Source organism: Pseudophryne corroboree, chromosome 1 (assembly GCF_028390025.1).
Source record: "Pseudophryne corroboree isolate aPseCor3 chromosome 1, aPseCor3.hap2, whole genome shotgun sequence".
Taxonomy (NCBI): Eukaryota; Metazoa; Chordata; class Amphibia; order Anura; family Myobatrachidae; genus Pseudophryne; species Pseudophryne corroboree.
Window position 1 is genome coordinate 285177487 of NC_086444.1, and position 22254 is coordinate 285199740.

At 49.8% G+C, this 22254-nt stretch overlaps 1 protein-coding gene across 1 annotated transcript in view; it reads right to left on the minus strand.

The window, feature by feature from the left end:
• The window catches only part of RFC5 (replication factor C subunit 5), a 194267-nt gene that overhangs the window by 112191 nt on the left and 59822 nt on the right, over positions 1 to 22254 (minus strand). The window contains exons 6-8 of the mRNA XM_063964328.1: positions 18273 to 18432; positions 18108 to 18189; positions 5683 to 5812 (exon numbers count right to left, since the gene is read on the minus strand). Of these exons, the coding sequence (XP_063820398.1) occupies positions 5683 to 5812; positions 18108 to 18189; positions 18273 to 18432 (372 nt within the window). The remainder of the gene's footprint in view (positions 1 to 5682; positions 5813 to 18107; positions 18190 to 18272; positions 18433 to 22254) is intronic.

A 22254-nucleotide genomic window follows, 5' to 3' on the forward strand; every position in this document is an offset into this window, starting at 1 on the left:
AAGGAGGCTGTATGTGCAGCACCCCTTTTACAAATGTCTGAACTTCAGGTACTGAAGCCAGTTCTTTCTGGAAGAAAATCGACAGGGCCGAAATTTGAACCTTAATGGACCCTAATTTTAGGCCCATAGACAGTCCTGTTTGCAGGAAATGAAGGAAACGACCCAGTTGAAATTCCTCTGTAGGGGCCTTCTTGGCCTCACACCACGCAACATATTTACGCCAAATGCGGTGATAATGTTTTGCGGTTACGTCCTTCCTGGCTTTGACCAAAGTAGGGATGACTTCTTCTGGAATGCCTTTTTCCCTCAGGATCCGGCGTTCAACCGCCATGCCGTCAAACGCAGCCGCGGTAAGTCTTGGAACAGACAAGGCCCCTGCAGTAGCAGGTCCTTTCTTAGAGGTAGAGGCCACGGTTCGTCCGTGAGCATCTCTTGAAGTTCCGGGTACCAAGTCCGTCTTGGCCAATCCGGAACCACGAGTATAGTTCTTACTCCTCTCCTTCTTATGATTCTCAGTACTTTTGGTATGAGAGGCAGAGGAGGGAACACATACACTGACTGGTACACCCACGGAGTTACCAGAGCGTCCACTGCTATTGCCTGAGGGTCCCTTGACCTGGCGCAATATCTGTCCAGTTTTTTGTTTAGACGTGACGCCATCATGTCCACCTTTGGTTTTTCCCAACGGTTTACAATCAGGTGGAAGACTTCTGGGTGAAGTCCCCACTCTCCCGGGTGAAGGTCGTGTCTGCTGAGGAAGTCTGCTTCCCAGTTGTCCACTCCCGGAATGAATACTGCTGACAGTGCTATCACATGATTTTCCGCCCAGCGAAGAATCCTTGCAGCTTCTGCCATTGCCCTCCTGCTTCTCGTGCCGCCCTGTCTGTTTACGTGGGCGACTGACGTGATGTTGTCCGATTGGATCAACACCGCCTGACCCTGAAGCAGAGGTTTTGCTTGACTTAGGGCATTGTAAATGGCCCTTAGTTCCAGACGTTTCCAAGCTTGACCACAGGCCCTGGAAATTCCTTCCCTGTGTGACTGCTCCCCAGCCTCTCAGGCTGGCATCCGTGGTTACCAGGATCCAATCCTGAATGCCAAATCTGCGGCCCTCTAGTAGATGAGCACTCTGCAGCCACCACAGGAGAGACACCCTTGTCCTTGGCGACAGGGTTATCCGCTGATGCATCTGCAGATGCGATCCGGACCATTTGTCCAGTAGATCCCACTGAAATGTTCTTGCATGGAATCTTCCGAATGGAATCGCTTCGTAAGAAGCCACCATTTTCCCCAGGACCCTCGTGCACTGATGCACTGAGACCTGTCCTGGTTTTAGGAGGTTCCTGACTAGCTCGGATAACTCCCTGGCCTTCTCCTCCGGGAGAAACACCTTCTTCTGGACTGTGTCCAGAATCATTCCTAGGAACAGTAGACGTGTCGTTGGAATCAGCTGCGATTTTGGAATATTTAGAATCCACCCGTGCTGACGTAACACTACCTGAGATAGTGCTACTCCGACTTCTAACTGTTCCCTGGATCTTGCCCTTATCAGGAGATCGTCCAAGTAAGGGATAATTGAAATGCCTTTTCTTCGTAGAAGAATCATCATTTCGGCCATTACCTTGGTAAAGACCCGAGGTGCCGTGGACAATCCAAACGGCAGCGTCTGAAACTGATAATGACAGTTTTGTACTACAAACCTGAGGTACCCTTGGTGAGAAGGGTATATCGGGACGTGGAGATAAGCATCTTTGATGTCCAGAGACACCATATAGTCCCCTTCTTCCAGGTTCGCTATCACTGCTCTGAGTGACTCCATCTTGAATTTGAACCTTTTTATGTAAGTGTTCAAGGATTTCAGATTGAAAATTGGTCTCACCGAGCCGTCCGGCTTCGGTACCACAAACAGCGTGGAATAATACCCCTTTCCTTGTTGCAGGAGGGGTACCTTGATTATCACCTGCTGGGAATACAGCTTGTGAATGGCTTCTAGAACTGCCTCCCTGTCGGGAGACTTTGGTAAAGCAGACTTCAGGAAACGATGAGGGGGAAACGCCTCGAATTCCAGTTTGTACCCCTGCGATACTACCTGTAGAATCCAGGGATCCACTTGCGAGTGAGCCCACTGCGCGTTGAAATTTTTGAGACGGGCCCCCACCATATCTGAGTCTGCTTGTAAAGCCCCAGCGTCATGCTGAAGACTTGGCAGAAGCAGGGGAGGGCTTCTGCTCTTGGGAAGCGGCTGCATGGTGCAGTCTTTTTCCTCTTCCTCTGCCCCGGGGCAGAAAGGAGTGGCCTTTTGCTCGCTTGTACTTATGGGAACGAAAGGACTGAGATTGAAAAGACGGTGTCTTTTTCTGCTGATGTGGAGTGACCTGGGGTAAAAAGGTGGATTTTCCAGCCGTTGCCGTGGCCACCAGGTCCGATAGACCAGCCCCAAATAACTCCTCCCCTTTATACGGCAATACTTCCATGTGCCGTTTGGAATCCGCATCCCCTGACCACTGTCGCGTCCACAACGCTCTTCTGGCAGAGATGGACATAGCACTTACTCTTGATGCCAGGGTGCAAATATCCCTCTGTGCATCACGCATATATAATAATGCATCCTTTAAATGTTCTATAGTTAACAAAATATTGTCCCTATCCAGGGTATCAATATTCTCAGTCAGGGAATCCGACCATGCGACTCCAGCACTGCACATCCAGGCTGAGGCGATTGCTGGTCGCAGTATAACACCAGTATGTGTGTATATACTTTTTAGGATATTTTCCAGCCTTCTATCAGCTGGTTCTTTGAGGGTAGCCGTATCAGGAGACGGTAACGCTACTTGTTTAGATAAACGTGTGAGCGCCTTATCTACCCTAGGGGGTGTTTCCCAACGCGCCCTAACCTCTGGCGGGAAAGGATATAATGCTAATAATTTTTTAGAAATTAGCTGTTTTTTATCGGGAGAAACCCACGCTTTTTCACACACCTCATTTATTTCCTCTGACTCAGGAAAAAATATTGGTAGTTTTTTCTCACCCCACATAATACCCTTCTTTGTGGTACTTGTAGTGTCAGAAAGGTTCAATGCCTCTTTCATTGCCGTGATCATGTAACGTGTGGCCCTACTGGACATTACGTTTGTCTCGTCACCGTCGACACTAGACTCAGTATCTGTGTCAGGGTCTGTGTCGACCCACTGAGGTAACGGGCGTTTTAGCGCCCCTGACGGTGTCTGAGACGCCTGGACAGGCACTAACTGATTTGCCGGCTGTCTCATGTCGTCAACAGTTTTTTGCAAATTGCTGACATTATCACTTAATTGTTTAAATACAATCATCCAGTCAGGTGTCGACTCCCTAGGGGGTGACATCACCAACGCAGGCAACTGCTCCGCCTCCACATAATTTTCCTCCTCATACATGTCGACACACGCGTACCGACACACAGCACACACACACCGGGAATGCTCTGATAGAGGACAGGACCCCACTTAGCCCTTTGGAGAGACAGAGGGAGAGTCTGCCAGCACACACCCAGCGCTATATATATATACAGGGATAACCTTATATAAGTGTTATTCCCTTATAGCTGCTGTTAATTATTGTTATTTGCTGCCAACAATGCCCCCCCTTCTCTTTTTTACCCTGATTCTGAAGCAGGACTGCAGGGGAGAGTCAGGGAGCCGTCCTTCCAGCGGAGCTGTGAGGGAAAATGGCGCTTGTGTGCTGAGGAGATAGGCTCCGCCCCTTCACGACGTCCTTATCTCCCGCTTTTTTGTGTAAAATGGCAGGGGATTAAAATACATCCATATAGCCCAGGAGCTATATGTGATGTATTCTGTTTTGCCACCTAAGGTATTCTGTTATATTGCGTCTCAGGGCGCTCCCCCCCCCAGCGCCCTGCACCCTCAGTGACCGGAGTGTGAAGTGTGCTGAGAGCAATGGCGCACAGCTGCGGTGCTGTGCGCTACCTTAGTCTGAAGACAGGATGTCTTCTGCCGCCGATTTCACCGGACCTCTTCGTCTCTTCTGGCTCTGTAAGGGGGACGGCGGCGCGGCTCCGGTGACCCATCCAGGCTGAACCTGTGATCGTCCCTCTGGAGCTAGTGTCCAGTAGCCTAAGAAACCCGATCCACTCTGCACTCAGGTGAGTCCGTTTCTTCTCCCCTTAGTCCCACGATGCAGTGAGCCTGTTGCCAGCAGGACTCACTGAAAATAAAAAAACCTAACTAAACTTTTATTCTAAGCAGCTCAGGAGAGCCACCTAGATTGCACCCTTCTCGGCCGGGCACAAAAATCTAACTGAGGCTTGGAGGAGGGTCATAGGGGGAGGAGCCAGTGCACACCACCTGATCCTTAAGCTTTTATTTTGTGCCCTGTCTCCTGCGGAGCCGCTATGTCCCCATGGTCCTTACGGAGTCCCAGCATCCACTAGGACGTCAGAGAAAAAGGTATTATACATTGCTGCCCAGGGCGCCCCCCCAGCGCCCTGCACCCTCCGTGACCGCTGTGTGAAGTGTGCTGACAACAATGGCGCACAGCTGCAGTGCTGTGCGCTACCTCAGGAAGACTGAAAAGTCTTCTGCCGCCTGCTTCTGGACCTCTTCCATCTTCGGCATCTGCAAGGGGGGTCGGCGGCGCGGCTCCGGGACGAACCCCAGGGTGAGACCTGTGTTCCGACTCCCTCTGGAGCTAATGGTGTCCAGTAGCCTAAGAAGCCAATCCATCCTGCACGCAGGTGAGTTCACTTCTCTCCCCTAAGTCCCTCGATGCAGTGAGCCTGTTGCCAGCAGGACTCACTGAAAATAAAAAAACCTAAAAACTTTTTCTAAGCAGCTCTTTAGGAGAGCCACCTAGATTGCACCCTGCTCGGACGGGCACAAAAACCTAACTGAGGCTTGGAGGAGGGTCATAGGGGGAGGAGCCAGTGCACACCACCTGATCCTAAAGCTTTATTTTTGTGCCCTGTCTCCTGCGGAGCCGCTAATCCCCATGGTCCTGACGGAGTCCCCAGCATCCACTAGGACGTCAGAGAAAGGAGCTTGAATTAAGCTTAATCCAGATCTTATTTATTAGATCTCAATCAAAACTGAGATTCTGTGGGAAGAAACTGGACAAGATATTCACAGTATAGATCCAATTAGCAAGAAGTATGGGATACATTAGAGGCAGCAAGGGCCAGAATTTGCACTTTGTGTCCATGCACCAGCCTGTTCTAATGGTAAATCTGAGAACAAGTTACTGTTAAGGGGGGTACTCAAGGAGCGATCGCTGTTTAAAATCTAAGCAATCTGACTAGATTGCTTAGATTTTAAGCCTGATCGCTTTGTGTGTACCCCCTACAGCGATAGCGATGCGCTGCCCCGCGCATCGCTATCGCTAGTGCTAGATTGGCCTGCCGTGCAGGCCAATCTAGCGGGTCGCTCATTTCACGCGCTGGGTGAAACGAGCGCCCCCCCCCCGTCTCCCACCGCACGCTCAGCACACATCTCTCCCGCATCGGCCAGTGAGTACTGGCCTTAAGGTACATGAACCTGCTAAAATGACTATTCTGTGTATCAACTGGTGCAGCAAAACGTGTGAAACAACTAGGTGGAAAACATGCTGCAGTCCAGCATTCAAAAACACAAAATTAAAGTTAGACTGGAACTCAATTTCCACCTGCCACCTATAACACAGCAGAAAGGATACTTTTGTATGCAGCTGTGAAATCCTTGTTGAGCATCCAGTCCAGAATGTTGGCTATGTCGGACCTCAGGGGGTGTCCTGTGCAGGTATATACTGTATCCTCAGTCACTTTTCCAAAAGCCATATTTGTACTCTGCAGGAGAACGTAGATTCATAATGAAGACAATGCACTAAAAATGACACCTTCCAACTGATTTCCCGTTACAGACAGTCATGTATAGTTAAAAATAAGATTTTACTTACCGATAAATCTATTTCTCGTAGTCCGTAGTGGATGCTGGGGACTCCGTCAGGACCATGGGGATTAGCGGCTCCGCAGGAGACAGGGCACAAAAATAAAGCTTTAGGATCAGGTGGTGTGCACTGGCTCCTCCCCCTATGACCCTCCTCCAAGCCTCAGTTAGGATACTGTGCCCGGACGAGCGTACACAATAAGGAAGGATTTTGAATCCCGGGTAAGACTCATACCAGCCACACCAATCACACCGTACAACTTGTGATCTGAACCCAGTTAACAGTATGACAACGTAGGAGCCTCTGAACAGACGGCTCACAACAATAACAACCCGATTTTTTTGTAACAATAACTATGTACAAGTATTGCAGACAATCCGCACTTGGGATGGGCGCCCAGCATCCACTACGGACTACGAGAAATAGATTTATCGGTAAGTAAAATCTTATTTTCTCTAACGTCCTAGTGGATGCTGGGGACTCCGTCAGGACCATGGGGATTATACCAAAGCTCCCAAACGGGCGGGAGAGTGCGGATGACTCTGCAGCACCGAATGAGAGAACTCCAGGTCCTCTTTAGCCAGGGTATCAAATTTGTAGAATTTTACAAACGTGTTCTCCCCCGACCACGTAGCTGCTCGGCAGAGTTGTAATGCCGAGACCCCTCGGGCAGCCGCCCAGGATGAGCCCACCTTCCTTGTGGAATGGGCCTTGACAGATTTAGGCTGTGGCAGGCCTGCCACAGAATGTGCAAGTTAAATTGTGCTACAAATCCAACGAGCAATCGTCTGCTTAGAAGCAGGAGCACCCAGCTTGTTGGGTGCATACAGTATAAACAGCGAGTCAGATTTTCTGACTCCAGCCGTCCTTGAAATATATATATTTTCAATGCCCTGACAACGTCCAGCAACTTGGAATCCTCCAAATCGCTAGTAGCCGCAGGCACCACAATAGGCTGGTTCAGGTGAAACGCTGACACCACCTTAGGCAGAAAATGAGGACGCGTCCGCAGTTCTGCCCTGTCCGAATGGAAAATCAGATATGGGCTTTTATACGATAAAGCCGCCAATTCTGACACTCTCCTGGCTGAAGCCAGGGCCAGTAGCATGGTTACTTTCCATGTAAGATATTTCAAATCCGCCGATTTGAGTGGCTCAAACCAATGGGATTTGAGAAGATCCAAAACTACATTAAGGTCCCACGGAGCCACTGGGGGCACAACCGGGGGCTGTATATGTAGTACTCCTTTTACAAAAGTCTGGACTTCAGGAACTGAAGCCAATTCTTTCTGGAAGAAAATCGACAGGGCCGAAATTTGAACCTTAATGGACCCCAACTTGAGGCCCATAGACAATCCTGTTTGCAGGAAATGTAGGAATCGACCCAATTGAAATTCCTCCGTGGGGGCCTTCCTGGCCTCACACCACGCAACATATTTTCTCCAAATGCGGTGATAATGTTGTGCAGTCACCTCCTTCCTGGCTTTTACCAGTGTAGGAATGACCTCTTCCGGAATGCCTTTTTCCCTTAGAATTCGGCGTTCAACCGCCATGCCGTCAAACGCAGCCGCGGTAAGTCTTGGAATAGACACGGTCCCTGCTGAAGCAGGTCCCGTCTTAGAGGTAGAGGCCACGGATCTTCCGTGAGCATCTCCTGAAGTTCCGGGTACCAAGTTCTTCTTGGCCAATCCGGAGCCACGAGTATCGTTCTTACTCCCCTTTGCCGTATAATTCTCAGTACTTTTGGTATGAGAGGCAGAGGAGGAAACACATACACTGACTGGAACACCCACGGCGTTACCAGAGCGTCCACAGCTATTGCCTGAGTGTCTCTTGACCTGGCGCAATACCTGTCCAGTTTTTTGTTGAGGCGAGACGCCATCATGTCCACCTTTGGTTTTTCCCAACGGTTCACAATCATGTGGAAGACTTCTGGATGAAGTCCCCACTCTCCCGGGTGTAGATCGTGTCTGCTGAGGAAGTCTGCTTCCCAGTTGTCCACTCCCGGAATGAACACTGCTGACAGTGCTATCACATGATCTTCCGCCCAGCGAAGAATCCTTGCAGCTTCTGCCATTGCTCTCCTGCTTCTTGTGCCGCCCTGTCTGTTTACGTGGGCGACTGCCGTGATGTTGTCCGACTGGATCAACACCGGCTGACCCTGAAGCAGGGGTTTTGCCAGGCTTAGAGCATTGTAAATCGCTCTTAGCTCCAGTATATTTATGTGAAGAGACATCTCCAGGTTTGACCATACTCCCTGGAAGTTTCTTCCCTGTGTGACCGCCCCCCAGCCTCTCAGACTGGCATCCGTGGTCACCAGGACCCAGTCCTGTATGCCGAATCTGCGGCCCTCTAACAGATGAGCACTCTGCAACCACCACAGAAGAGACACCCTTGTCCGTGGCGACAAGGTTATCCGCTGATGCATCTGCAGATGCGATCCGGACCATTTGTCCAGCAGATCCCACTGAAAAGTTCGTGCGTGGAATCTGCCGAATGGAATCGCTTCGTAAGAAGCCACCATCTTTCCCAGGACTCTTGTGCATTGATGCACAGACACTTTCCCTGGTTTTAGGAGGTTCCTGACAAGTTCGGATAACTCCTTGGCTTTCTCCTCCGGAAGAAACACCTTTTTCTGAACCGTGTCCAGAATCATTCCCAGGAACAGCAGACGTGTCGTCGGGGTCAATTGAGATTTTGGAAAATTCAGAATCCACCCGTGCTGTTGCAGCACTATTTGGGTTAGTGCTACTACGTCCCCCAGCTGTTCCCTGGACCTTGCCCTTATCAGGAGATCGTCCAAGTAAGGGATAATTAATACGCCTTTTCTTCGTAGAAGAAACATCATTTCGGCCATTACCTTGGTAAAGACCCGAGGTGCCGTGGACAATCCAAACGGCAGCGTCTGAAACTGATAATGACAGTTTTGCACCACGAACCTGAGGTACCCTTGATGTGAAGGGCAAATTGGGACATGCAGGTAAGCATCCTTGATGTCCAGGGACACCATAAAGTCCCCTTCTTCCAGATTCGCTATCACTGCTCTGAGTGACTCCATCTTGAACTTGAATTTTTGTATGTACAGGTTCAAAGATTTCAGATTTAGAATAGGTCTTACCGAGCCGTCCGGCTTCGGTACCACAAATAGTGTGGAATAATACCCCTTTCCCTGTTGTAGGAGGGGTACCTTGACTATCACCTGCTGAGAATACAGCTTGTGAATGGCTTCCAATACCGTCGCCCTGTCTGAGGGAGACGTTGGCAGAGCAGACTTTAGGAACCGGCGAGGGGGAGACTTCTCGAATTCCAACCTGTAACCCTGAGATATTATCTGCAGAATCCAGGGGTCCACCTGTGAGTGAGCCCACTGTGCGCTGAAATTCTTGAGTCGACCCCCCACCGCCCCTGAGTCCGCTTGTAAAGCCCCAACGTCATGCTGAGGGCTTTGCAGAAGCCGGGGGGGGCTTCTGCTCCTGGGAAGAAGCTGCTTGGTGCACTCTCTTACCCTTTCCTTTGCCTCGGGGCAAATATGACTGTCCTTTCGCCCGCTTGTTCCTATAGGAACGAAAGGACTGCGGCTGAAAAGACGGTGTCTTTTTCTGTTGGGAGGGGACCTGAGGTAAAAAGGTGGATTTCCCGGCTGTTGCCGTGGCCACCAAATCCGATAGACCGACCCCAAATAATTCCTCCCCCTTATACGGCAATACTTCCATATGCCGTTTGGAATCCGCATCACCTGACCATTGTCGCGTCCATAAACTTCTTCTGGCAGATATGGACATCGCACTTACTCTCGATGCCAGAGTGCAAATATCCCTCTGTGCATCTCGCATATATAGAAATGCATCCTTTAAATGCTCTATAGTCAGTAAAATACTGTCCCTATCCAGGGTATCAATATTTTCAGTCAGGGAATCCGACCAAACCACCCCAGCACTGCACATCCATGCAGAGGCGATGGCTGGTCGCAGTATAACACCAGTATGAGTGTATATACTTTTCAGGGTAGTTTCCAGCCTCCTATCTGCTGGATCCTTGAGGGCGGCCGTTTCAGGAGACGGTAACGCCACTTGTTTTGATAAGCGTGTGAACGCCTTATCCACCCTAGGGGGTGTTTCCCAGCGCGCCCTAACCTCTGGCGGGAAAGGATATAATGCCAATAACTTCTTTGAAATTAGCAGTTTTCTATCGGGGTTAACCCACGCTTCATCACACACTTCATTCAATTCGTCTGATTCAGGAAAAACTACAGGTAGTTTTTTCAGACCCCACATAATACCCCTTTTTGTGGTACATGCAGTATCAGAGATATGTAAAGCCTCCTTCATTGCCGTGATCATATAACGTGTGGCCCTACTGGAAAATACGTTTGTTTCTTCACCGTCGACACTAGATTCGGTGTCCGTGTCTGGGTCTGTGTCGACCGACTGAGGTAAAGGGCGTTTTACAGCTCCTGACGGTGTCTGAGACGCCTGTACAGGTACTAACTGGTTTTCCGGCCGTCTCATGTCGTCAACTGATTTTTGTAATGTGCTGACATTATCACGCAATTCCATAAATAAAGCCATCCATTCCGGTGTCGACTCCCTAGGGGGTGACATCACCATTACCGGCAATTGCTCCGCCTCCACACCAACATCGTCCTCATACATGTCGACACACACGTACCGACACACAGCAGACACACAGGGAATGCTCTTATCGAAGACAGGACCCCACTAGCCCTTTGGGGAGACAGAGGGAGAGTTTGCCAGCACACACCCAAGCGCTATAAATATATAGGAACAACCCTATAGAAGTGTTGTCTCCCTTATAGCAGCTTAATATATATCAAAAACGCCAAAAAAAGTGCCCCCCCCTCTCTTTTTTACCCTGTTTCTGTAGTGCAGTGCAGGGGAGAGTCCTGGGAGCCTTCCTCGCAGCGGAGCTGAGCAGGAAAATGGCGCTGTGTGCTGAGGAGATAGGCCCCGCCCCCTATTTCGGCGGGCTCTTCTCCGGAGTTTGTGAGACCTGGCAGGGGTTAAATACATCCATATAGCCCCAAGGGCTATATGTGATGTATTTTTTAGCCAGAACAAGGTATTCTCATTGCTGCCCAGGGCGCCCCCTGCAGCGCCCTGCACCCTCCGTGACCGCTGGTGTGAAGTGTGTGACAACAATGGCGCACAGCTGCAGTGCTGTGCGCTACCTCATGAAGACTGAAAAGTCTTCTGCCGCCGGTTTCTGGACCTCTTCGCTTTTCGGCATCTGTAAGGGGGTCGGCGGCGCGGCTCCGGGACCGGACTCCATGGCTGGGCCTGTGTTCGATCCCTCTGGAGCTAATGGTGTCCAGTAGCCTAAGAAGCCAATCCATCCTGCACGCAGGTGAGTTCACTTCTTCTCCCCTAAGTCCCTCGTTGCAGTGAGCCTGTTGCCAGCAGGACTCACTGAAAATAAAAAACCTAAAAACTTTTTCTAAGCAGCTCTTTAGGAGAGCCACCTAGATTGCACCCTGCTCGGACGGGCACAAAAACCTAACTGAGGCTTGGAGGAGGGTCATAGGGGGAGGAGCCAGTGCACACCACCTGATCCTAAAGCTTTATTTTTGTGCCCTGTCTCCTGCGGAGCAGCTAATCCCCATGGTCCTGACGGAGTCCCCAGCATCCACTAGGACGTTAGAGAAATATGTATATTTTATTCTTACACTACATTTTTACATTACACATTCTTGGCAAGTTAATTAAGGGGGTGATTCAGTTGTTTTTTTGGGGTGCCCATCACAGCAATCTGGCAAAACCAGACTAAAATACTACCATCAGCCATGTGGGTACCAAAACGGGATATTTTTTGTACATCATAAAGCAACAAGCTGAAATTATCCTCTCCCCAAACACGGTTCCAGTATGAATGGTTGACAATGTTAAGGTCGACACTCATTAGGTCGACCACTATTGGTCGACATGGACAAATGGTCGACACATAAAAAGGTCAACCTGTTTTAAACATTTTTTGGTGTCGTTTTCTGCGTAAAGTGACGGGGAACCCCAATTAGTGCACCGCGTCCCCTCGCTCCGTTACCGCTGCGCTCGGCATAGGTTACCGTTCCCAATCGTAGTCCACGTGGATCGTAAAGTATGAAAAAGTTTCAAAAAAATAAAAAAAAATAAGAATTTACTCACCGGTAATTCTATTTCTCGTAGTCCGTAGTGGATGCTGGGAACTCCGTAAGGACCATGGGGAATAGCGGGCTCCGAAGGAGGCTGGGCACTCTAGAAAGATTTATGACTACCTGGTGTGCACTGGCTCCTCCCACTATGACCCTCCTCCAAGCCTCAGTTAGGACACCGTGCCCGGACGAGCAGACATAATAAGGAAGGATTTAGAATCCCGGGTAAGACTCTTACCAGCCACACCAATCACACCGTACAACTCGTGATACTATATCCAGTTTGACAGTATGAAAACAACTGAGCCTCTCAACAGATGGCTCAACAATAACCCTTTAGTTAACAATAACTATTTACAAGTATTGCAGACAATCCGCACTTGGGATGGGCGCCCAGCATCCACTACGGACTACGAGAAATAGAATTACCGGTGAGTAAATTCTTATTTTCTCTAACGTCCTAGTGGATGCTGGGAACTCCGTAAGGACCATGGGGATTATACCAAAGCTCCCAAACGGGCGGGAGAGTGCAGATGACTCTGTAGCACCGAATGAGAGAACTCCAGGTCCTCCTCAGCCAGGGTATCAAATTTGTAGAATTTTGCAAATGTGTTTGCCCCTGACCAAGTAGCTGCTCGGCAAAGTTGTAAAGCCGAGACCCCTCGGGCAGCCGCCCAAGATGAGCCCACCTTCCTTGTGGAATGGGCATTTACAGATTTTGGCTGTGGTATGCCTGCCACAGAATGTGCAAGCTGAATTGTACTACAAATCCAGCGAGCAATAGACTGCTTAGAAGCAGGAGCACCCAGCTTGTTGGGTGCATACTGGATAAACAGCGAGTCAGATTTTCTGACTCCAGCCGTCCTGGAAACATATATTTTCAGGGCCCTGACAACGTCTAGCAACTTGGAGTCCTCCAATTCACTAGTAGCCGCCGGCACCACAATAGGCTGGTTCAGGTGAAACGCTGACACCACCTTAGGGAGAAATTGGGGACGAGTCCTTAACTCTGCCCTATCCATATGGAAAATCAGATAAGGGCTTTTACATGATAAAGCCGCCAATTCTGACTCTCGCCTGGCTGAAGCCAAGGCTAATAACATGACCACTTTCCACGTGAGATATTTCAGATCCACGGTTTTTAGTGGCTCAAACCAATGTGATTTTAAGAAACTCAACATCACGTTGAGATCCCAAGGTGCCACCGGAGGCACAAACGGGGGCTGAATATGCAGCACTCCTTTTACAAAAGTCTGAACTTCAGGTACTGAAGCTAGTTCTTTTTGAAAGAAAATCGACAGAGCCGAGATCTGTACTTTAATGGAGCCTAGTTTTAAGCCCATATCCACTCCTGCTTGCAGGAAATGCAGAAATCGCCTAGTTGAAATTCCTCTGTTGGGGCCTTATTGGCCTCGCACAATGCAACATATTTTCGCCATATGCGGTGATAATGCGTTGCCGTAACATCTTTCCTGGCCTTAATAAGCGTAGGAATGACTTCTTCCGGAATACCCTTTTCCTTTAGGATCCGGTGTTCAACCGCCATGCCGTCAAACGCAGCCGCGTTAAGTCTTGGAACAGACAGGGCCCCTGCTGTATCAGGTCCAGTCTGAGCGGTAGAGGCCACGGGTCCTCTGAGAGCATCTCTTGAAGTTCCGGGTACCACGCTCGTCTTGGCCAATCCGGAACCACGAGAATTGTGTTTACTCCTCGCTTTCTTATTATTCTCAATACCTTTGGAATGAGAGGCAGAGGAGGGAACACATAAACCGACTGGTACACCCACGGTGTCACTAGAGCGTCCACAGCTATCGCCTGAGGGTCCCTTGACCTGGCGCAATATCTTTTTAACTTTTTGTTGAGACGGGACGCCATCATGTCCACCTGTGGTTTTTCCCAACGGTTTACCAGCATCTGGAAGACTTCTGGGTGAAGTCCCCACTCCCCCGGGTGGAGGTCGTGTCTGCTGAGGAAGTCTGCTTCCCAGTTGTCCACTCCCAGAATGAACACTGCTGACAGTGCTAGTACATGATTCTCCGCCCATCGGAGAATTTTTGTGGCTTCTGCCATCGCCATCCTGCTTCTTGTGCCGCCCTGTCGATTTACATGGGCGACTGCCGTGATGTTGTCTGACTGGATCAGCACCGGCTGGTGTAGGAGCAGGGCTTTTGCTCGACTTAGGGCATTGTAGATAGCCCTTAGTTCCAGAATATTTATGTGAAGGGAAGTCTCCTGACTCGACCATAGTCCTTGGAAGTTTCTTCCCTGTATGACTGCCCCCCAGCCTCGAAGGCTGGCATCCGTGGTCACCAGGACCCAGTCCTGTATTCCGAACCTGCGGCCCTCTAGAAGATGGGCACTCTGCAGCCACCACAGTAGAGACACCCTGGTTCTTGGAGACAGGGTTATTAAGCGATGCATCTGAAGATGCGATCCGGACCACTGGTCCAACAGGTCCCACTGAAAGATTCTGGCATGGAACCTGCCGAAGGGAATTGCTTCGTAAGAAGCTACCATCTTTCCCAGGACCCGTGTGCAGCGATGCACTGATACCTGTTTTGGTTTCAGGAGGTCTCTGACTAGAGATGACAACTCCCTGGCTTTCTCCTCCGGGAGAAACACTTTCTTCTGGACTGTATCCAGAATCATACCCAGGAACAGTAGCCGTGTCGTCGGAACCAGCTGTGACTTTGGGATATTCAGAATCCAGCCGTGCTGGTGCAGCACCTCCTGAGATAGTGCTACTCCCACCAACAACTGTTCCTTGGACCTCGCTTTTATTAGGAGATCGTCCAAGTACGGGATAATTAAAACTCCCTTTCTTCGAAGGAGTATCATCATTTCCGCCATAACCTTGGTAAATACCCTCGGTGCCGTGGACAGTCCAAACGGCAGCGTCTGGAATTGGTAATGGCAATCCTGTACCACAAATCTGAGGTACTCCTGGTGAGGATGGTAAATGGGGACATGCAAGTAAGCATCCTTGATGTCCAGGGATACCATGTAATTCCCCCTCGTCCAGGCTTGCAATAACCGCCCTGAGCGATTCCATCTTGAACTTGAATTTCTTTATGTACGTGTTCAAGGATTTCAAATTTAGAATGGGTCTCACCGAACCGTCCGGTTTCGGTACCACAAATAGTGTGGAATAGTAACCCCGGCCTTGTTGAAGTAGGGGTACCTTGATTATCACCTGCTGGGAATACAGCTTGTGAATTGCCGCTAGCACCGCCTCCCTGTCTGAGGGAGCAATCGGCAAGGCAGATTTTAGGAACCGGTGGGGTGGGGACGCCTCGAATTCCAGCTTGTACCCCTGAGATACTATTTGCAGGATCCAGGGATCCACCTGTGAGCGAGCCCACTGATCGCTGAAATTTTTGAGGCGACCCCCCACCGTACCTGGCTCCGCCTGTGGAGCCCCACCGTCATGCGGCGGACTTGGAAGAAGAAGCGGGGGAGGACTTTTGCTCCTGGGAACCTGCTGTTTGTTGCAGTCTTTTTCCCCTACCTCTGCCTCTGGACAGAAAGGACCCGCCTTTTCCACGCCTGTTTTTCTGGGTCCGAAAAGACTGAACCTGATAAAACGGCGCCTTCTTAGGCTGTGAGGGGACATGGGGTAAAAATGCTGACTTCCCAGACGTTGCTGTGGAAACTAGGTCCGAGAGACCATCCCCAAATAATTCCTCACCCTTATATGGTAACACTTCCACGTGCTTTTTTGAATCTGCATCTCCTGTCCACTGGCGAGTCCATAAGCCTCTCCTAGCAGAAATGGACAATGCACTTACTTTAGATGCCAGTCGGCAGATTTCCCTCTGTGCATCTCTCATATATAAGACTGAGTCTTTGATATGGTCTATGGTTAGCAGGATCGTGTCTCTGTCTAATGTGTCAATATTTTCTGACAGTTTATCTGACCACGCAGCGGCAGCACTGCACATCCAAGCTGACGCAATAGCTGGCCTAAGTATAATGCCTGTGTGTGTATATACAGACTTCAGGATCGCCTCCTGCTTTCTATCAGCAAGTTCCTTGAGGGCGGCCGTATCCGGAGACGGTAGTGCCACCTTTTTAGACAAACGTGTGAGCGCTTTATCCACCCTAGGAGGTGTTTCCCAACGTGACCTATCCTCTGGCGGGAAAGGGAACGCCATTAGTACCTTCTTAGGAATTACCAATTTTTTATCAGGGAAAGCCCACGCTTCTTCACACACTTCATTTAATTCATCTGATGGGGGAAAAACTACGGGTAGTTTTTTCTCCCCAAACATAATACCCTTTTTAGTGGTACCTGTATTTATATCAGAAATGTGTAACACCTCTTTCATTGCCTCAATCATGCAGTGAATGGCCTTAGTGGGCATCAGGTTAGACTCATCGTCGTCGACACTGGTGTCAGTATCAGTGTCGACATCTGGGTCTGCTTGAGGTAGCGGGCGTTTTAGAGCCCCTGACGACCCATGCGACGCCTGGGCAGGCACGAGCTGAGAAGTCGGCTGTCCCACATTTGGCATGTCGTCGATTTTTTTATATAAGGAGTCTATACGTGCACTCATTACTTTCCATAAGCCCATCCACTCAGGTGTCTGCCCCGCAGGGGGTGACATCCCTTCTAAAGGCATCTGCTCCGCCTCCACATCATTATCCTCATCAAACATATCGACACAGCCGTACCGACACACCGCACACACACAAGGAATGCTCCGAATGAGGACAGGACCCACAAAAGCCCTTTGGGGGGACAGAGTGAGAGTATGCCAGCACACACCAGAGCGCTATATAATGCAGGGACTAACTGAGTTATGTCCCCTATAGCTGCTTTTTATATTATATATATATATAGCGCCTAAATTCAGTGCCCCCCCCTCTCTGTTTTTACCCTGTTCTGTTGTAGACTGCAGGGGAGAGCCAGGGAGCTTCCTTCCAGCGGATCTGTGAAGGAGAAATGGCGCCAGTGTGTCTGAGGGAGATAGCTCCGCCCCTTTTCCGCGGCCTATTCTCCCGCTTTTTTCTGGATTCTGGCAGGGGTATTTTCCACATATATAGCCTCTGGGACTATATATTGTGGAATTTTTGCCAGCCAAGGTGTTATTATTGCTTCTCAGGGCGCCCCCCCCCAGCGCCCTGCACCCTCAGTGACCGGAGTATGAAGTGTGTATGAGGAGCAATGGCGCACAGCTGCAGTGCTGTGCGCTACCTTGGTGAAGACTGATGTCTTCTGCCGCCGTTTTTCCGGACCTCCTCTTGCTTCTGGCTCTGTAAGGGGGACGGCGGCGCGGCTCCGGGACCGAACACCAAGGACTGGGCCTGCGGTCGATCCCTCTGGAGCTAATGGTGCCCAGTAGCCTAAGAAGCCCAATCCGGCTGCAAGCAGGCGAGTTCGCTTCTTCTCCCCTTAGTCCCTCGCTGCAGTGAGCCTGTTGCCAGCAGGTCTCACTGAAAATAAAAAACCTAAACTATACTTTTTTTCTAAGGGCTCAGGAGAGCCCCTAGTGTGCATCCAACCTCGGCCGGGCACGAAATCTAACTGAGGCTTGGAGGAGGGTCATAGTGGGAGGAGCCAGTGCACACCAGGTAGTCATAAATCTTTCTAGAGTGCCCAGCCTCCTTCGGAGCCCGCTATTCCCCATGGTCCTTACGGAGTTCCCAGCATCCACTAGGACGTTAGAGAAAAGGGAAAAACTCATGTCGACCTTTTCATGTGTCGAACCAATAGTGGTCGACCTAATGAGTGCCGACCTTAACATTGTTGACCATCTGAACGGATACCCCCAAACACACATTCTTATTCGCGTTAATGGGGTAATTTAAACAGCCCTGAGGCTCCATTGTAACATTATGCAATGTGCAGCAGCATAGATAGCAGGATTACACAAGGAAAACACTTCTTATCTTTTGTTCACCCTTCAGTGTGGTGCAAGCAAAAAATGAGAGATGTTTCCTTAGCGCAAAAATCTGCTAAAACCTCTCGGCTAATATAATCAGCTTTTAAGTGGCAGCAACTGAATTCATCAGCAACAATTTCTAGTTACTCAGCCGACAATAGCTACCTGCAAGATATTGAGCGCTCTTCGCATGTCTCCACTGGACAGTGTCACCAATGCCTTCATTCCATCTGGACTGATGTCCACACTGCAAGAGGAGAATGTAAGAACATCAGCTACAAAAACATGAGCTTAGAACTGCAGAAAATATTTAACAAAGCATTTTCTTACTTTTCCTGCTCTACCACATGTTGTAACCTGGGAACCATCATCTCTTTATTAAGGGGTCCAAAGCGAAACCTTGTGCACCTGGACTGAAGAGCTGGGATTATCTTAGACAGGTAATTACAAATCATGCAAAATCGAGTATTTTCAGTGAACTTCTCGATCACTACAAGAAATGGAAAAAAGAAAAAAAAGTAAGATTTTACTCACTGGTAAATCTATTTCTCGTAGTCCGTAGTGGATGCTGGGACTCCGTAAGGACCATGGGGAATAGCGGCTCCGCAGGAGACTGGGCACAACTAAAGAAAGCTTTAGGACTACCTGGTGTGCACTGGCTCCTCCCTCTATGACCCTCCTCCAGACATCAGTTAGGATACTGTGCCCGGAAGAGCTGACACAATAGGGAAGGATTTTGAATCCCGGGTAAGACTCATACCAGCCACACCAATCACACCGTATAACTCGTGATACTATACCCAGTTAACAGTATGAAATATAACTGAGCCTCTCAACAGATGGCTCAACAATAACCCTTTAGTTAAACAATAACTATATACAAGTATTGCAGACAATCCGCACTTGGGATGGGCGCCCAGCATCCACTACGGACTACGAGAAATAGATTTACCGGTGAGTAAAATCTTATTTTCTCTGACGTCCTAAGTGGATGCTGGGACTCCGTAAGGACCATGGGGATTATACCAAAGCTCCCAAACGGGCGGGAGAGTGCGGATGACTCTGCAGCACCGAATGAGCAAACTCTAGGTCCTCCTCAGCCAGGGTATCAAACTTGTAGACTCTTGCAAAAGTGTTTGAACCCGACCAAGTAACAGCTCGGCAAAGATGTAAAGCCGAGACCCCTCGGGCAGCCGCCCAAGAAGAGCCCACTTTCCTCGTGGAATGGGCTTTTACAGATTTAGGGTGCGGCAGTCCAGCCGCAGAATGTGCAAGTTGAATCGTGCTACAGATCCAGCGAGCAATAGTCTGCTTAGAAGCAGGAGCACCCAGCTTGTGGGGTGAATACAGGATAAATAGCGAGTCAGTTTTCCTGACTCCAGCCGTCCTGGAAACATATATTTTCAGGGCCCTGACTACGTCCAACAACTTGGAAGCCTCCAAGTCTTTAGTAGCCGCAGGCACCACAATAGGTTGGTTCAAATGAAAGGCTGATACCACCTTAGGGAGAAACTGGGGACGAGTTCTCAATTCTGCCCTATCCATATGGAAAATCAGATAAGGGCTTTTACATGACAAAGCCGCCAATTCTGACACACGCCTGGCCGAAGCCAAGGCCAACAGCATGACCACTTTCCACGTGAGATATTTTAATTCCACGGTTTTAAGTGGCTCAAACCAATGTGACTTTAGGAAATCCAACACCACGTTGAGATCCCAAGGTGCCACTGGAGGCACAAAAGGGGGCTGAATATGCAGCACTCCCTTAACAAAAGTCTGAACTTCAGGTAGTGAAGCCAGTTCTTCTGGAAGAAAATCGATAAAGCCGAAATCTGGACCTTAATGGAACCCAATTTTAGGCCCATAGTCACCCCTGACTGTAGGAAGTGCAGAAAACGGCCCAGCTGAAATTCCTCCGTTGGGGCCTTCCTGGCCTCACACCACGCAACATATTTTCGCCAAATGCGGTGATAATGGTTTGCGGTCACTTCTTTCCTAGCTTTAATCAGCGTAGGAATGACTTCCTCCGGAATACCCTTTTCCTTCAGGATCCGGCGTTCAACCGCCATGCCGTCAAATGCAGCCGCGGTAAGTCTTGGAACAGACAGGGCACCTGCTGCAGCAGGTCCTGTCTGAGCGGCAGAGGCCATGGGTCCTCTGAGATCATCTCTTGAAGTTCCGGGTACCAAGCTCTTCTTGGCCAATCCGGAACAATGAGTATAGTTCTTACTCCTCTTCTCCTTATTATCCTCAGTACCTTGGGTATGAGAGGAAGAGGAGGGAACACATAAACCGACCGGTACACCCACGGTGTCACTAGAGCGTCCACAGCTATTGCCTGAGGGTCTCTCGACCTGGCGCAATATCTTTCTAGCTTTTTGTTTAGACGCCATCATGTCCACCTGTGGCCTTTCCCAACGGTTTACAATCAGTTGGAAGACTTCTGGATGAAGTCCCCACTCTCCCGGGTGGAGGTCGTGCCTGCTGAGGAAGTCTGCTTCCCAGTTGTCCACTCCCGGAATGAACACTGCTGACAGTGCTAACACGTGATTTTCCGCCCATCGGAGAATCCTTGTGGCTTCTGCCATCGCCATCCTGCTTCTTGTGCCGCCCTGTCGATTTACATGGGCGACTGCCGTGATGTTGTCTGACTGGATCAGTACCGGCTGATTTTGAAGCAGGGGTTTTGCCTGACTTAGGGCATTGTAAATGGCCCTCAGTTCCCGAATATTTATGTGTAGGGAAGTCTCCTGACTTGACCATAGTCCTTGGAAGTTTCTTCCCTGTGTGACTGCCCCCCAGCCTCAAAGGCTGGCATCCGTGGTCACCAGGACCCAGTCCTGTATGCCGAATCTGCGGCCCTCTTGAAGATGAGCACTCTGCAGCCACCACAGCAGAGACACCCTGGTCCTTGGAGACAGGGTTATCAGCCGATGCATCTGAAGATGCGATCCGGACCACTTGTCCAACAGGTCCCACTGAAAAATCCTTGCATGGAACCTGCCGAATGGAATTGCTTCGTAGGAAGCTACCATTTTTCCCAGGACTCGCGTGCAGTGATGCACCGACACCTGTTTTGGTTTCAGGAGTCCTCTGACTAGAGATGACAGCTCCTTGACTTTCTCCTCAAGGAGAAACACTTTTTTCTGTTCTGTGTCCAGAACCATCCCCAGGAACAGTAGACGTGTCGTAGGGACCAGCTGTGACTTTGGAATATTTAGAATCCAACCGTGCTGTTGTAGCACCTCCCGAGATAGTGCTACCCCGACCAACAACTGCTCCCTGGACCTCGCATTTATCAGGAGATCGTCCAAGTATGGGATAATTAAAACTCCCTTTTTTCGAAGGAGTATCATCATTTCGGCCATTACCTTGGTAAATACCCTCGGTGCCGTGGACAGACCAAACGGCAACGTCTGGAATTGGTAATGACAATCCTGTACCACAAATCTGAGGTACTCCTGGTGAGGATGGTAAATGGGGACATGCAGGTAAGCATCCTTGATGTCCAGTGATACCATGTAATCCCCCTCGTCCAGGCTTGAAATAACCGCCCTGAGCGATTCCATCTTGAACTTGAATTTTTTTATATAAGTGTTCAAGGATTTCAAATTTAAAATGGGTCTCACCGAACCGTCCGGTTTCGGTACCACAAACATTGTGGAATAGTAACCCCGTCCTTGTTGAAGGAGGGGCACCTTGACTATCACCTGCTGGGAATACAGCTTGTGAATTGCCTCTAGCACTGCCTCCCTGCCTGAGGGAGTTGTTGGCAAGGCAGATTTGAGGAAACGGCGGGGGGGAGACGTCTCGAATTCCAGCTTGTACCCCTGAGATACCACTTGAAGGATCCAGGGATCCACCCGTGAGCAAGCCCACTGCTTGCTGAAGTTTTTGAGACGGGCCCCCACCGTACCTGGCTCCGCCTGTGGAGCCCCAGCGTCATGCGGTGGACTTGGAGGAAGCGGGGGAGGACTTTTGCTCCTGGGAACTGGCTGTATGCTGCAGCTTTTTCCCTCTACCTCTGCCTCTGGGCAGAAAGGACGCGCCTTTAACCCACTTGCCTTTCTGGGGCCGAAAGGACTGTACCTGATAATACGGTGCTTTCTTTGGCTGTGAGGGAACATGGGGTAAAAATGCTGACTTCCCAGCTGTTGCTGTGGAAACGAGGTCCGAGAGACCATCCCCAAACAACTCCTCACCTTTATAAGGCAAAACTTCCATGTGCCTTTTAGAATCTGCATCACCTGTCCACTGCCGAGTCCATAATCCTCTCCTGGCAGAAATGGACATTGCACTTATTTTAGATGCC